At 39.4% G+C, this 13,209-nt stretch overlaps 1 protein-coding gene across 1 annotated transcript in view; it reads right to left on the minus strand.

Moving 5' to 3' along the window:
- Positions 1-10,093, minus strand: part of PCDH15 (protocadherin related 15) — a 546,308-nt gene extending 536,215 nt beyond the window's left edge. The window contains exons 1-2 of the mRNA XM_044236821.1: positions 10,051-10,093; positions 9,460-9,620 (exon numbers count right to left, since the gene is read on the minus strand). Of these exons, the coding sequence (XP_044092756.1) occupies positions 9,460-9,620; positions 10,051-10,093 (204 nt within the window). The remainder of the gene's footprint in view (positions 1-9,459; positions 9,621-10,050) is intronic.
- Positions 10,094-13,209: the final 3,116 nt, after the last annotated feature.

The raw sequence follows: 13,209 nt of genomic DNA on the forward strand, positions 1-13,209 counted from the left end.
AGGGAAAGGAAGTAAGATACAGTATGTTGCAGAAATTTGTTTTGTTTTTGTTTTTAACATTTTTTAATTTATTCATTTAAAAGAGATACAGAGACAGAATGAGCACAAGCAGTGGGAGAGACAGAGGGAGAGGAAGAAGCAGGCTTCCTGCTGAGCTGGAAGCCCAACCTGGAATTCAACCTCAGGACCTGGAGATCATGACCTGAGCCGAAGGCAGATGCTTAACCATCTGAGCCACCCAGGTGACCCTAGAAATTAGTTTTAAACAATGAAACGAACTTAAAGGAAATGGCTGGCCAGAGTTATGAGTGTCCCTCACAAATGGAAGTTTCAAAGTACATGATATATTGACATAAGTTGTCTAAAGAAGAAAGTGCCAACTTGATAATATAATTAGGATAATGTAATATCTAGAGAAATCTTTCATAATCAACTCGTTTTTTTTTAAAGATTTTATTTATTTGTCAGAGAGAGAGAGAGCGAGCACAGGCAGACAGAATGGCAGGCAGAGACAAGGGAGAAGCAGGCTCCCTGCCGAGCAAGGAGCCCGATGTGGGACTCGATCCCAGGACGCTGGGATCATGACCTGAGCTGAAGGCAGCTGCTTAACCAACTGAGCCACCCAGGCATCCCTCATAATCAACTCTTAAGGACTTTCAGTTTAGTTAACTATATTTATTAAATTCATAATTCAGTATGGTTTGGGATTAATATGAAGCAGTCCTTGTGCAGTAAGCAAATCCCATAAAATTGATACGACATGAACATAAAAATAAAGCAAGTCAAGACATTTTGAAGGCTTTAGAGTTTAGAGCAAGAAACTACATACCAGTGTAACATGCAGAAATCTTTTATGTAAAGAGTGGCATTTAAGTCATGTCTTCGTAGTAGATGACATTCAACTGATGGCAGATGGTAAAGGTAATTTTTAGGCATAGATTAAAAAGAGTATGAGGGAGGGGCCCCTGATTGGTGTAGACAGTGAAGACTCCACTCTTGGTTTCAGCTCAGGTCTGATGTTAGGGTCATGGGATCAAGCCCCACGCCAGCTCTGCACTCTGCATGGAGTCTCTTTGAGTTTCTCTCCCTCTGCCCCTCTACCCACTCTCGCTCTCTCTCACACAAATCAATAGATAAATCTTCAAAAAAAAAAAAAATCAGAGAGTACCAGAGAAGGCCTGACTACAATGAGAAGGCATCTACCAAGAAGGTTGGGACTGTGTTTGGGGCACTGAAGGTACATCAGCTTGGATCATGATATATGGTGAGAGGACTGTAAGGCGATTGTTCCACAGTCCAAGCAAGGACTGAGAGGCTCCTTGTGCAACTGTGCTGTTGGCAACTGAGGCCTGCAGGCCATGGAGGAGAACACGGGCAGCCCCATGATGACATGGTCGCTGGCCGGGGGCCAGAAGTCAAAGCTCAGCTAAGTGCAGCTGCCAACTTAGAGTCTGGAAGATGAGAAGGTGAGATGTTTGGGACTTCCATGAACATGATTTCCCTCTGTTCAAAGTTTTTAAAAGTTTGCCCAGAGTTTTGTGATAAGTGTAACAGGACTGTGCCAGAATCATATTTTTGTTTCTACTATTGTTTTAATTTATCCATGTCATTATGACCATGACTATCCCATGCCCAAAAGTGATGAGGGGAGATTGGTCAGGTGAAACACTCCTCTGGATTTCAAACATCTCATGTGATGCTTCTTCATTACTGAGATCTACTTTTCATGCCAGACAACATATTTTGGTTGTTTCTTCATTTTACACCTTTGTATTCTCTCTCTCTCTCTCTTTTTACTGCAGGAAATGTAAGGAACTTCAGTAAACAGAAATAAAAACAGGGAATAAAAAAATAATGACCATCAGAGCAAGACTTATGAACCAAGCTTGAAAGCTGTCCAAGGCTCCTATGTATACCATATCATAGAGAAGTTCTCTAGTTAAATGCAAATATGGGAGGCTTGAAAAGCTTTACATTTTATTTTAATGCTCAGAAATTTCCATAAAGATCATTTGTTATTTTACTTATTTTTACCATTGAATCTTAAAATATTTACTTATATATATTAGATTTTCTTTTAGTTCTATGCAGCCATACTGTTCAAATACTCCCATTAAGAGATAATTTATGGCCTCAATGAACAAAGTGCAGAAAACATGATTCATAATTCCTTCTTGGGGAAACAAAGTTTCCCCAACCACTGCAGAAAGAACAGGTGGAAATGAACATGAATCTAACAGGTGGGGGGACAAAATTAAAAATACACAGAGGGTTCTGATCTGCAGGAAGAAGAAAATGCAACATATAAACAGAGAAATGTGGTGATTAGAGATCATGTGGTCCAAGAACACGTAGATTCCTCTGTCCCTGACATACTGGCAATATTTCTACTACTACTACTACTACTACTACTACTACTTCTTCTTCTTCTTCTTTTACAATTTTATTTATTTATTTGAGAGAGAATGAGAGAGAGAGAGATAGCATGAGAAGGGGGAGGGTCAGAGGGAGAAGCAAACTCTCTGCCGAGCAGGGAGCCTGAGGTGGGACTCGATTTCGGGACTTCAGAATCATGACCTGAGCCGAAGGCAGTTGCTTTAACAACTGAATCACCCAGGTGCCCCACATTGGCAATATTTCTAAAATCAAATTATTTTTCATGTCTATGATGTTAATATTCTTAATATTCTTCACCCACTGACTTGAGCTCATTTGGAAGCATTTTTGTGCCATCCTTATAAGCCAAAGAACTTTGTGTAAAATCAGAATATCCCTATGCAATGATCTGAATATTCTGTCCCTCTAAAATTCATATGGGGAACTCCTAATGCCCAATAAGATGGTATTAGTAGGGAGGGCTTTGGGCTGACTGACAAATATGTTTCAATGCAGAAAATATTCAATGTTAGGTGTGATTTTAAAATGTATTACTTCAAAAAGGAAAACATACCTTTATTATGCTACCTATAAAAAATATTTTGGGGAGATGAAGGTAAGAGGCAGAAGTTCTAACATCCAGTGAGTTTCATCATCTACTTCTTACTTCCCTTTAACAACATGAATCAGGTGATCAGGTGATGAGATTAATACCTTTACAAAAGAGGCCTTAGAGAGCACTCTGGTTCTTTTCCAGCATGTGAGAGTACAAGAAGTCTGTAACCTGGAAAAAATCCTCCCCTGATCTTGATGGCACTCTGGTTCCATACACTTAGCCTCTGGAACTATGAGAAATAAATTTCTGTCATTTCTAAGCCATCCAGTCTGTGGTATTTTGTTATGGCAGTCCAAATGGGCTAAGACACCTAGAAGAGCTTCATTGTATTTGAAAAGCTCAGTGGAAAAAAATTCCACTAACATAATATTTCTAGAGCAATTTTCTCATAAGAAGTGCTAAAATAAATTTTAACCTAGTGATGTAACACAGAGTTTTGGCAGTTGTTATTAGGGTCAAACCCTGATTGTTGGCTCTGTTTTGCTACTCAGAACATTCACATTTTTTGTTATGATTCATTATATTCACAAAATGAACAACGCTCAGAATGTTGGCAACCACCTAAAGAACTTGCATATCAGGAATCTCAGAGAATGCAGAGGTAGGTATGCTTATATCAGAAAATAGAAAGATTCCAAAACACAGGCTGTAATAAGAGACAGAGGACATTACATAATGAAAAAGAGGTGATCCAATGAGAGAATATAACATTTGTAAACATTTACGCAGACAATATAGGAGCACCTAAATATATAAAGTAAATATTAACAGACCTAAGGGGAGAGATAGACAGCAATACAATAATAGCGGGGGACTTTAATGCCCCACTTACATCAATGCATGGATCATTCAGACAGAAAATCAATAAGGAAATATTGGCCTTGAACAACACAGTAGACCAGATGGTCTTAGACACATACAGCCTATTCTATCCAAAAGCAGCAGAATGTATTTCTTCTCAAGTGCACATGGAGCATTACCCATGATCAATCACATGGTAGGCCACAAAGGAAGCCTCAATAAATTAAAGAATGTTGAAATTATAGCAAGTGTGCTTTCCAACCACACTAGTGTGAAACTAGAAATCAATGATAAGAAGAAGCCTGGAAAATTCACAAACACATGGAGATTAAACTACATGTTACTGAACAAAATAAAAAGAAATTTAAAAAAATAATACTGTGAGACAACTGAAAATTGAAATACAACATACTCAATTCACAAGATGAAGGAAATGGAATTCCAAAAGGAAGTTTATAGGGATAAATGTGTACAACAAGAGACTAGAAAAATCTCAAATAGGGACGCCTGGGTGGCTCAGTTGGTTAAGCAGCTGCCTTCGGCTCAGGTCATGATCCCAGCATCCTGGGATCAAGTCCCACATCGGGCTCCTTGCTCTGCAGGGAGTCTGCTTCTCCCTCTGACTCTGCCTTCCACTCTGTCTGCCTGTGCTCGCTCTCGCTCTCTCTCTGACAAATAAATAAATAAAATCTTTAAAAAAAAAATCTCAAATAAATGATCTAAGCTTATATCTCAAGAAGCTAGAAGAACAAATGAAACCCAAAGTTAGTACCAGAGAGAAAATAACAAAGATCAGATAAGAAATAAATGAAATAGAGAATAAAAGAGACAACAGAAAAGGTCAACAAAAACTAAAACTAGACAAAGACACCACAAGAAAAGAAAGCAATCAAGGACTGCAAACTGACTTGATGTCCAAAATAGATTTGTTTTAAAAAATAATCTCCATTTATTCATCCAGTAAAACCCTATGCAGCCATTAAAAATGATTACATATATACATTCATCCACAAGGATGGAGGTATATTATAAGTCACATTTAAAAAGCAGGCAGAAGGTTGCCTGGGTGGCTCAGTGAGTTATGCCTCTGCCTTCGGCTCAGGTCATGATCTCAGGGTCCTGGGATCGAGCCACGCATTGGGAATCTCTGCTCAGCAGGGATCCTGCTTCCCTCTCTCTCTCTGCCTACTTGTGATCTCTCTCTCTGTCAAATAAATAAATAAAATATTAAAGAAAATAATAAAAAATGAAAAAAAATAAAAAGCAGGCAAAAAAGGGCACCTGGGTGGCTCAGCCAGTTGAGGCTCTAACTCTTGGTTTCAGCTAAGGTCCTGGGGTCCTAAGTCTGAGCCATGCATTGAGCTCCATGCTCAGTGGGGAGTCTGCTTGAGATTCTCTCTCTCCCTCTTCCTCTGCCCCTCCCCTCCATGCTCTCTCCCTTTAAAATAAATAAATAATTCTTTTTTAAAAAACAGGCTGAATGTATTATATACAGTGTGATATAAAGACATATGCTAACATATGTGTATATATATGTATATATATATATATATATATGCTTGAAATAATATACAGTAGGATGCATATTAAATACTTTCCTTAAATGAAAGAGCAATGTTTGTACCTATACTTTTTATTTTCTGTTTTTTCTACCATAAGCATATATTATTTTATAATTAAGTAAAATTAAAATTTCCTGTTGTGATTAGATTTGGACAAAATGTGCTGATGAACCACACTCTTTTCCTAGAAGCAATAATCTATTCTTCACATAAAACAGATGGGCACTGGGTTAAGAATTTTCAGAAAAAAAGCCTCTAGACTTGGATGAATAAAGCCCTAAAAAGCACTGTGGCATCAGGGAAAGCAATTCACAAGAATTTTAAAAATTCAAAGGTTAATGTAGGACATGGTAAACTGCACTGATGTAAGAGATTGTATTGAGATTTATTTTTTCTGAGGTACGTGGAGATCACTTTCTATTAAGGGATTTGTGGCAGACATCTAATAGCTAGGGAATGCATTAAGACCACACAAGTTAGAAAAAGGAAAAAATAAAAGACTACTGCAAGTTACTCCAGTGGGTTGGGATAGATATGAGTACAAATGCAGTAAGGCATAAGGGTGCCTGGGTGGCTCAGTGGTGCCTTGGTTCTATCTACAATTCCTGATTTTGAGATGGAAGATCCTCTAACAATTTGAGAGTAAGGGAAGTAGGAAGATGCATTAGTCAAGGCAAGATCTCTATCCCTGGGTCTATGTAACCTTTGTGGTGAGTGAAACTCTTGAATTTGATGGCATATCATTTATTCATATGCAAGTAAATTTTTTCTTGAGGAATGAGTCCACAGATTTTATCAGAATCCTGGCCAAGTGCTCCCCCTCCCCAAAATGAAGACTGGCCAACAAATCCCAGGAATCAGAGTGGATTTCAGCCTAGTCCATTACTACCTGGACTTGTGGAAATTTAGTACTGGTAAACAGCATAGGGTGAGTTTCCAAGAATGTATTTCTTAATGATCAGTTAATCCCTGATATGTTATAAAGATATGTCAGTTTCTTGACATCAAACTGTTCCCCCCCTTTTTTGTCACTCTTTAACTCAGTGGTGCCCTTACTGGTTAGCAGGTCCACACCTCACACTGTTACGCTTATTCTTCCTGTGCTTCTGGCTTCTTCTATGCTACTCCTTTTACTATGTTTATGCTTAGACTTCTAACTCTTGGCTTAAATCCAGCTCCCACATTTATCCAAGAATTCCCTGGCACCAAAACCCAACTATTTCGCAGCATGGCTTCCTAGTTAATTAGCTGAGTGGACTTAGACTTTCTTCACCTAAGCAGAGTACATGAGAGCAGTAGGCTAGCAAAACTGACAACAATAACAATAAGAAACAACAACAATGATACAGAACAAAACAACAAGCAAACAAAAATCATGGAAGGCTAATCTAAGATAGATAACCTTTTATGTCTTTAAGAAAGATTTTTTTTTAAGAACTCTTACAAAGCAAAAGCCATCTATCTTCTACAGGACTGCATAAAATAAAAAATGCAGAAAGGGTGCGATATCACAATAGCATGAGTACACTTCTCTATGGAGACAAATAAAAAAATCACCCTCGTTGCTATACTGTTCTCATTTCCCCATCAACAAGTGCTGAATGTTAGACCGGCTGTATCTAAATGTATCGCACAGTAGACCATGAAAGAAATAATCAATTACCAAAACTTTAAGATTCCTTCCACCTCTAAAGTCCAATGATTCCGCGAAACATTTGTATGCAGAAAACTCTGAAAACTGCTATATTTGAAGCATGTGCTGTGTCTAGGGAGCCTTGCCTTGAGCTCATATGAACTCTCAGCCTGTCTTTATTTTTTTTTTAAGATTTTATTTATGTATTTGGCAGAAAGAAAGCGAGAGCAGGAACACAGAGGGAATGGGAGAGGGAGAGAAGCAGGCTTCCGGCTGAGCAGGGAACCTGATGTGGGACTTGATCCCAGGACCCTGGGATCATGACCTGAGCTGAAGTTAGATGCTTAATGACTGAGCCACCCAGGCACCCCTCGTCCTCTCTTTAGCTACTGTCTTCCTGTGATCTCAATGGCTGTGTTTGCAAAATCAACATACTGCACATATATGAACCTGTGATTTGATTTTTATTTATAGATTCTTCTGTACAATATTCATTTTATAATTAATATCCTTTAGGTGTCCTTGACTCCAGCATCTTTAGCTAATTCAGGTAGGTGTCTGCCGACAACGCTTTAATTTACAAAATATCTTGGCAAGTGTAACTTGACCATAGCATTCCTAACTGAAAGGGGCATTTTAAGTAGAAGGAAATTAGTTTTGGTTACTGTGTTAAAAACGAACCCACAAAACAAAACAAGACAGCCGAGATGATTCTTTAAGTGATACTTGTTTTTGCAATTATTACCTGCAAGTCAGTCCTTGTTCAAGCGTATTCCCACAGTACTGTTTTTCAGTTTCACTAATATCCAATAAAAGCTGCCCTTACCAGAAATAGAAAAATAATACTAGGGAAGTGGATACTTATCTTTCCAAGTAAAGATAATTTTTGGTGCATAATATAAATAATGTTTTAGGTTGGAGATACAGATTCCAGTTTATTTATACTGAAGGATATCCTTTCTCTCTACTCACAATTCAGACCCAGAACTAGTGCTCTTAATCTCAAATGAAACAAAAAATGTTTTTAAAAAAGAAAATGATTTGCCAGCAAAACAGTAAGTTATTATAATTAGCTATTAGGTTAAGAAAAGGAAACAACATAAAATAATAGTGGCCTAAAAGAGATACATATTCTATAATTCTGCTAATAGGTTACAATATAAAATGCATGGGACTTAGAGATGAATGGCCCTGATTAAGGCCAGTACGGGATGCCTGTAGGTAGCACAGTGGGGACACTCTCCCAGCTTGCCAGTCTGGCCCATTATCCAGACTGCTCTCCCAAAACTTAAGACTTCAAAGATAAATTAAGCCAAGACAAGATAACAACTGTCCTTATTCCATTTTACACCTTCCAGGTGCCCATCCTGAATTGTGAAGTGTGGGGTAGAAATGATGGGTTGTGATAGAAGTACACAGTGAGTGTGTGTGGGGTTGGGGAGAGGGCCTCGAGGCAGACTTCTTCTCCTACATGGACCCTGACAGTCCCACTTTCCCTCTCTACTGTGCCTGCCTTCCATGACTGCGACCATGGCTCTGTCAGTGCCCCTGCAGCCCCCAAGAGGAAAAAGAGAGCCTATCCTAGTGGGAGAGTCCTGTGCACGGCCCACCTCACAGCCAAGCTCTGAGAGACTCTGAACTTTTGATGTAAAATAAATGAGGGGCCCTCCACCCTACACTGTATTGTAAAGTGAATCATAAATTCGAGAGAATCAGGTTCACCAAGTGCTGAATGCATAACATTTGGATTTTATAGCCTGGAAATTCGGGAGTAGGCATGTTGAGATGTGCTCCTAAGGTCCCCTATAATGGCTAGTACTGCCACCACAGGGTGCGCCACACACACACACACACACACACACACACACACACGCTTCTCTGGACCCAAGACTGGAATGCAAAGTCTACTTCCTCAGAAGAGAAATAGCCAAAGATTTTGGCAACTTAGCTGTTCTTCATAACAGAATACCTGAGTCATGCTGCCTTAATACCTAGGTCCCCTGCCACCGATGGACTGGCAAGGTGCCAGGAAGCTCGCGTTCTCCTTCTTTGAATGTCTTTATAGTTCAGGAAGCACAGGGCCACACACTCACCCCTCAACCCATGACTGCCCTTTGTGAGGCCACCTCCTGTGCTCAGCCCATCTCACCGCATCCTCAAGCAAACCTGAGCTGCATTCCCAGACTCTGTGTGGGTCCTCGCCCCACTTCTCCTACTCTTCCAACTCTACCCCCAACTTGTTCCTGGATTTCAGGGGGAAATACAATGGATCTCTTAGACACAGACAATCCCTTCCCTCCTTATTTTTCCTTCCAGGAGTTAAAAAAAAAAGGGGGGGGGTTTGTTGATAAACATAGAAAATCATGTCCAATTCTATAGAGAAAGTTTGATGGGCTATCAACAAACACATGCAGTTACTTATACCACGATAGGTTGTGACATGGGAACAAAGGAAAAAAAGAGTCACTAACGTCTCTATCCAGAACTCGGCCCGTGCTGTTCAGAAAGAGCATTTGCCTCACAGGGTCCAGCAACACCCAGTAATCCACATTGTCCTTTAAGGAAAGTTCGATGGTGGGGTCTGGTCCTCCAGCAGTCCCTTTGATCAGCATGTTATCCACCACAATTGTACCTGCAGGCCAAAGACAGTTATTTGAAAACATATGCTACTCATACAGATTCTTGAGCAAGATCATATTCTTAAACCCCAGATGACTGGCAAATCCATTTTCAAGCAGAAGACATTCAGCGTAATATTTGGCATGATATAGAAAGTGTCCTGTCTCCAAAAGGCGAGATAACCTTTACTCCACTATTTATAAATGATATTTTTGGGAGATGAGGGTGGCAGGCAGAGATTGAACCACTTGGTGAGTTTCATCATCTATTTCTGGTTTCTCTTTTGACAACTTCAATCTGTTCCCCTCCCTGTCCATCACTCTGCACAGGAGTGATCACTGGATTTCACCCCAAACAAAAAGGAAATGCCTGAGATACAGAGACTGATCCTTCAGTTCACTCAGTAAGACTTCTGATATGAAAAGAGACAGCCTGAAACTTACAGAAAGGATGAAAAGGAAGAGATAAAGTAGCAAGATCTCCCATGATGAGAACTGCTTCTTTCTTTTTTTATCTTAGTGCAAATCCATAAAACATAAATCTTAATGTGAAAGACAAAACTAGTGGGCAGACATAAGACAGACTTCATTCTTCTTGCAGACACATCTTGGGTGCTTGATCAAAACAGCACAATGTTCCAATGGAACTTTTGGGTCCTTGCTTTCTTACTATATTTTGAACAGGCTAAATTGTAGACATGTGTTGAATGAGTTGAAACGACAGCACATCTCTAACCTTGCCTATTTTGTTAAAAATTCCATGCATTCTGCAAGTTGGATGCAAACAGCAGTGATGTGATTCAAATCCCATTTTCCCCCCATATAGCAACAATCCCTCTGCCAAACAATAATGCACTATAGCCTAGGGCAATCATTTTCAGCCAATCCATTTTATTAAAATTATGGCATCCAGAAGAGATGGGGCTATACAAATAAAAATGTACCCTCCTATAAACATTAAAATAAATGGCATATATCTACAGAACTCATTGCCTTAGGAGAGCATACAAGAATATATAGATAATCCATAAATATAAATCTAGCTTGAATAACAATGCCAAATGTATCTAATGCACTTTCTTAAGGCATGGAATTGGCCTACATGTTACATCGTTGCAGAGACACAAATAAAAGGGGCGGGGTCTCTTTGGAAGATTTTCTTAGCAAATTAATAGTAATTAATACTAATTAAAGCTATACTATTTTTCTTTGTAACAGTATTATCAATGAGCTTCATCTGTCTGGGGAATGTTGAAGGAAACCATCCTTTTGTAGCAATAAATCTGAATTATGTTTAAACACATATTCACACACCTGCGTTTCTGAGTGGCAGATTATCTCCTACTTTATTCACATACTAGTACATACACCTGTAAATAGGAAGTGAAACTGATCCTTCTATTTTTTATTGAAATGGAAACTAGATTCCCTACAGAAAATATGTCCCAAAGTACAACCCGACATCAATGGCATTTTCTGACCTGGGAATGTGTTTGAGGCCTGCGTACTCACTCGTTTCAAAGCACATCACACCACTAAGCTTTGAAAAATGATTTCATAAGTAAGTCAGTCTGTAATTAAGAAATTAAATTAGATTCTATTTCCCGATGAAGAAAAAAGACACAGAAAGGTACAGCAGGAGATAGGCTAACAGCATTCAGGCCTGGACTCTGCCGTGCATTGTAGCAGAAGCAGCAGGCTTCCTGGGACATGCAGAGGGAGGGGCAGGGAGTCCCCCTCTGTGGTCCAAATGGATCATAACCAGAGAAACTTGGGATCGTTATGTTAATGACAATTAACACAGTGAAACTGAATCTGTGTACCTGGACTTCTACTTTAATGATGTTTAATTTTCAAGGAGAAGATCCAGCTATGTTTTCTGGCTCCCTCCTCAGCCCTGTGCTCTTCCATGACCAGAACTCAGCAAGAACTGTTTCAAGGGCTAATGTGCCAAAAAAAAGCAAGAGTTTCACTTTTCTTTCACCAGAACACAGCTTCATGTCACTAAAAATCTCTCCATACTTTCATAAGCCATGTCACCTTGACCAAAAGTTTGGAGAAGAGAGAGAATAGAGCACAGTTGAGGGAGGCATGAGGTAAAGAGCACCATTTATTGATTTTTAAAGAAAAAGGAGGAAGAGGAGAAGGAGATGTTCACTCTGGGTTCCCTGGAGAGCACCATCTTCCACCTTCTTCCCAGCAGGACAGGTGATACCTAACTGAGGCCAACTGAGGGTCCATGTGCAAGCCAGCCTTGGGGATGGCCCTTCTCATGGAATGGCCTGAGAATTCCAGCCTGGGAAGCCTATGTCCTGAGCCAGTGATGGACATTTGGAGAGAGCACAGTGCTTTGGTTCCTCTGTTGATTTGCAAGCTTCCTCCTTTTCCAGTAAAACCTTCTGTTTAACATCTTCCATGTGATATTGAAAATCCTGTCTCCATTTTAATTATAAAGACACAGCTACATGAAAAATGAAAGGATAGGATACACAAAGCAACAGTAATAAGAAAGCTGGATGGCTCAGTTATTATCAGAGAATAAACCAGAACAGAAGATATTCTTAGAGGTGAAGAGACATATTTCATGAAAATAAAGGGATCAATTAATCAACAGGTGTTAACCAAAAAGAGACCTATCTTGCAGAACACAGTGCCCAAGACGGGATCCCTCTTATTTGAAAGTTTTCTTTTGTCATAATAAAAAAATGACTGCAGTCAGGAGTAAGGAATTAAATGTAGTTCGATACTCATGTCATAGAAGTTAAGAGAGGGCTGGCCCTGGAACTGGCAGACTCCAATCCTGGATCCACCCCTTACCAACCATGTGAATGTGGGTAGACTACTCAACCCCACTCACCTGTAATTTCTCTTTGCTAAAAAATCTGTAACACCATATGTAGGTACCTGAAAAAAAAATGTGTTCTGTGTGTTCTACTGTCAGAGCACTATCCATAACTACAATAAAAAAAAGCAAACAAACAAAACCCCAAGTATAAAGCAAAGCAAAACAAAACAAAACAAAAAACACAATAAAAAAGTAGAACAGTTAAATATTTAGTGATTTTTCACCAAACATCATAGTCATTGTTTTCTGGCCTCAAACATTGGGGTTTGTGCTTCTTCCTTCAGAGAGTAGGTATTTAGGGGTGCCTGGTTGGCTCAGTACGTTAAGTATCTGACTCTTGATTTCAGCTCAGGTCAGGATTTCAGGTTTACAGGATTGAGCCCCACATGGCACTCCATGCTCAGCTCAGTGAAGAATCTGTTTGAGGATTCTTTCTTTCCATCTCCCTCTGCCCCTCCTGCCTACATGCTTGGGCTCCCTCTCCCTCTCTCTCTCCAAAATAAATAACTTAATCCTAAAGAACAAAAAGTAGGGATTGAAGGTGATTTGGTTCCAAATAGAGACATTTTTTCATCAAAATTAAAAACTTGATCCAGTTTTTAGCTATCTTCATTTATCTATTAATTTAAGTCAGAGGAATAAGTCTTCAATTGCTTCCACTATACCCACAGCTTCTCTAGATGGACAGATTATCCATCAGTTGTAGACACCAGTGGGGACTCTACATGCACTAGATCTTCAGCTTTTTTCTGAAGATC

Source organism: Neovison vison, chromosome 2 (genome assembly GCF_020171115.1).
Source record: "Neovison vison isolate M4711 chromosome 2, ASM_NN_V1, whole genome shotgun sequence".
NCBI lineage: Eukaryota > Metazoa > Chordata > Mammalia > Carnivora > Mustelidae > Neogale > Neogale vison.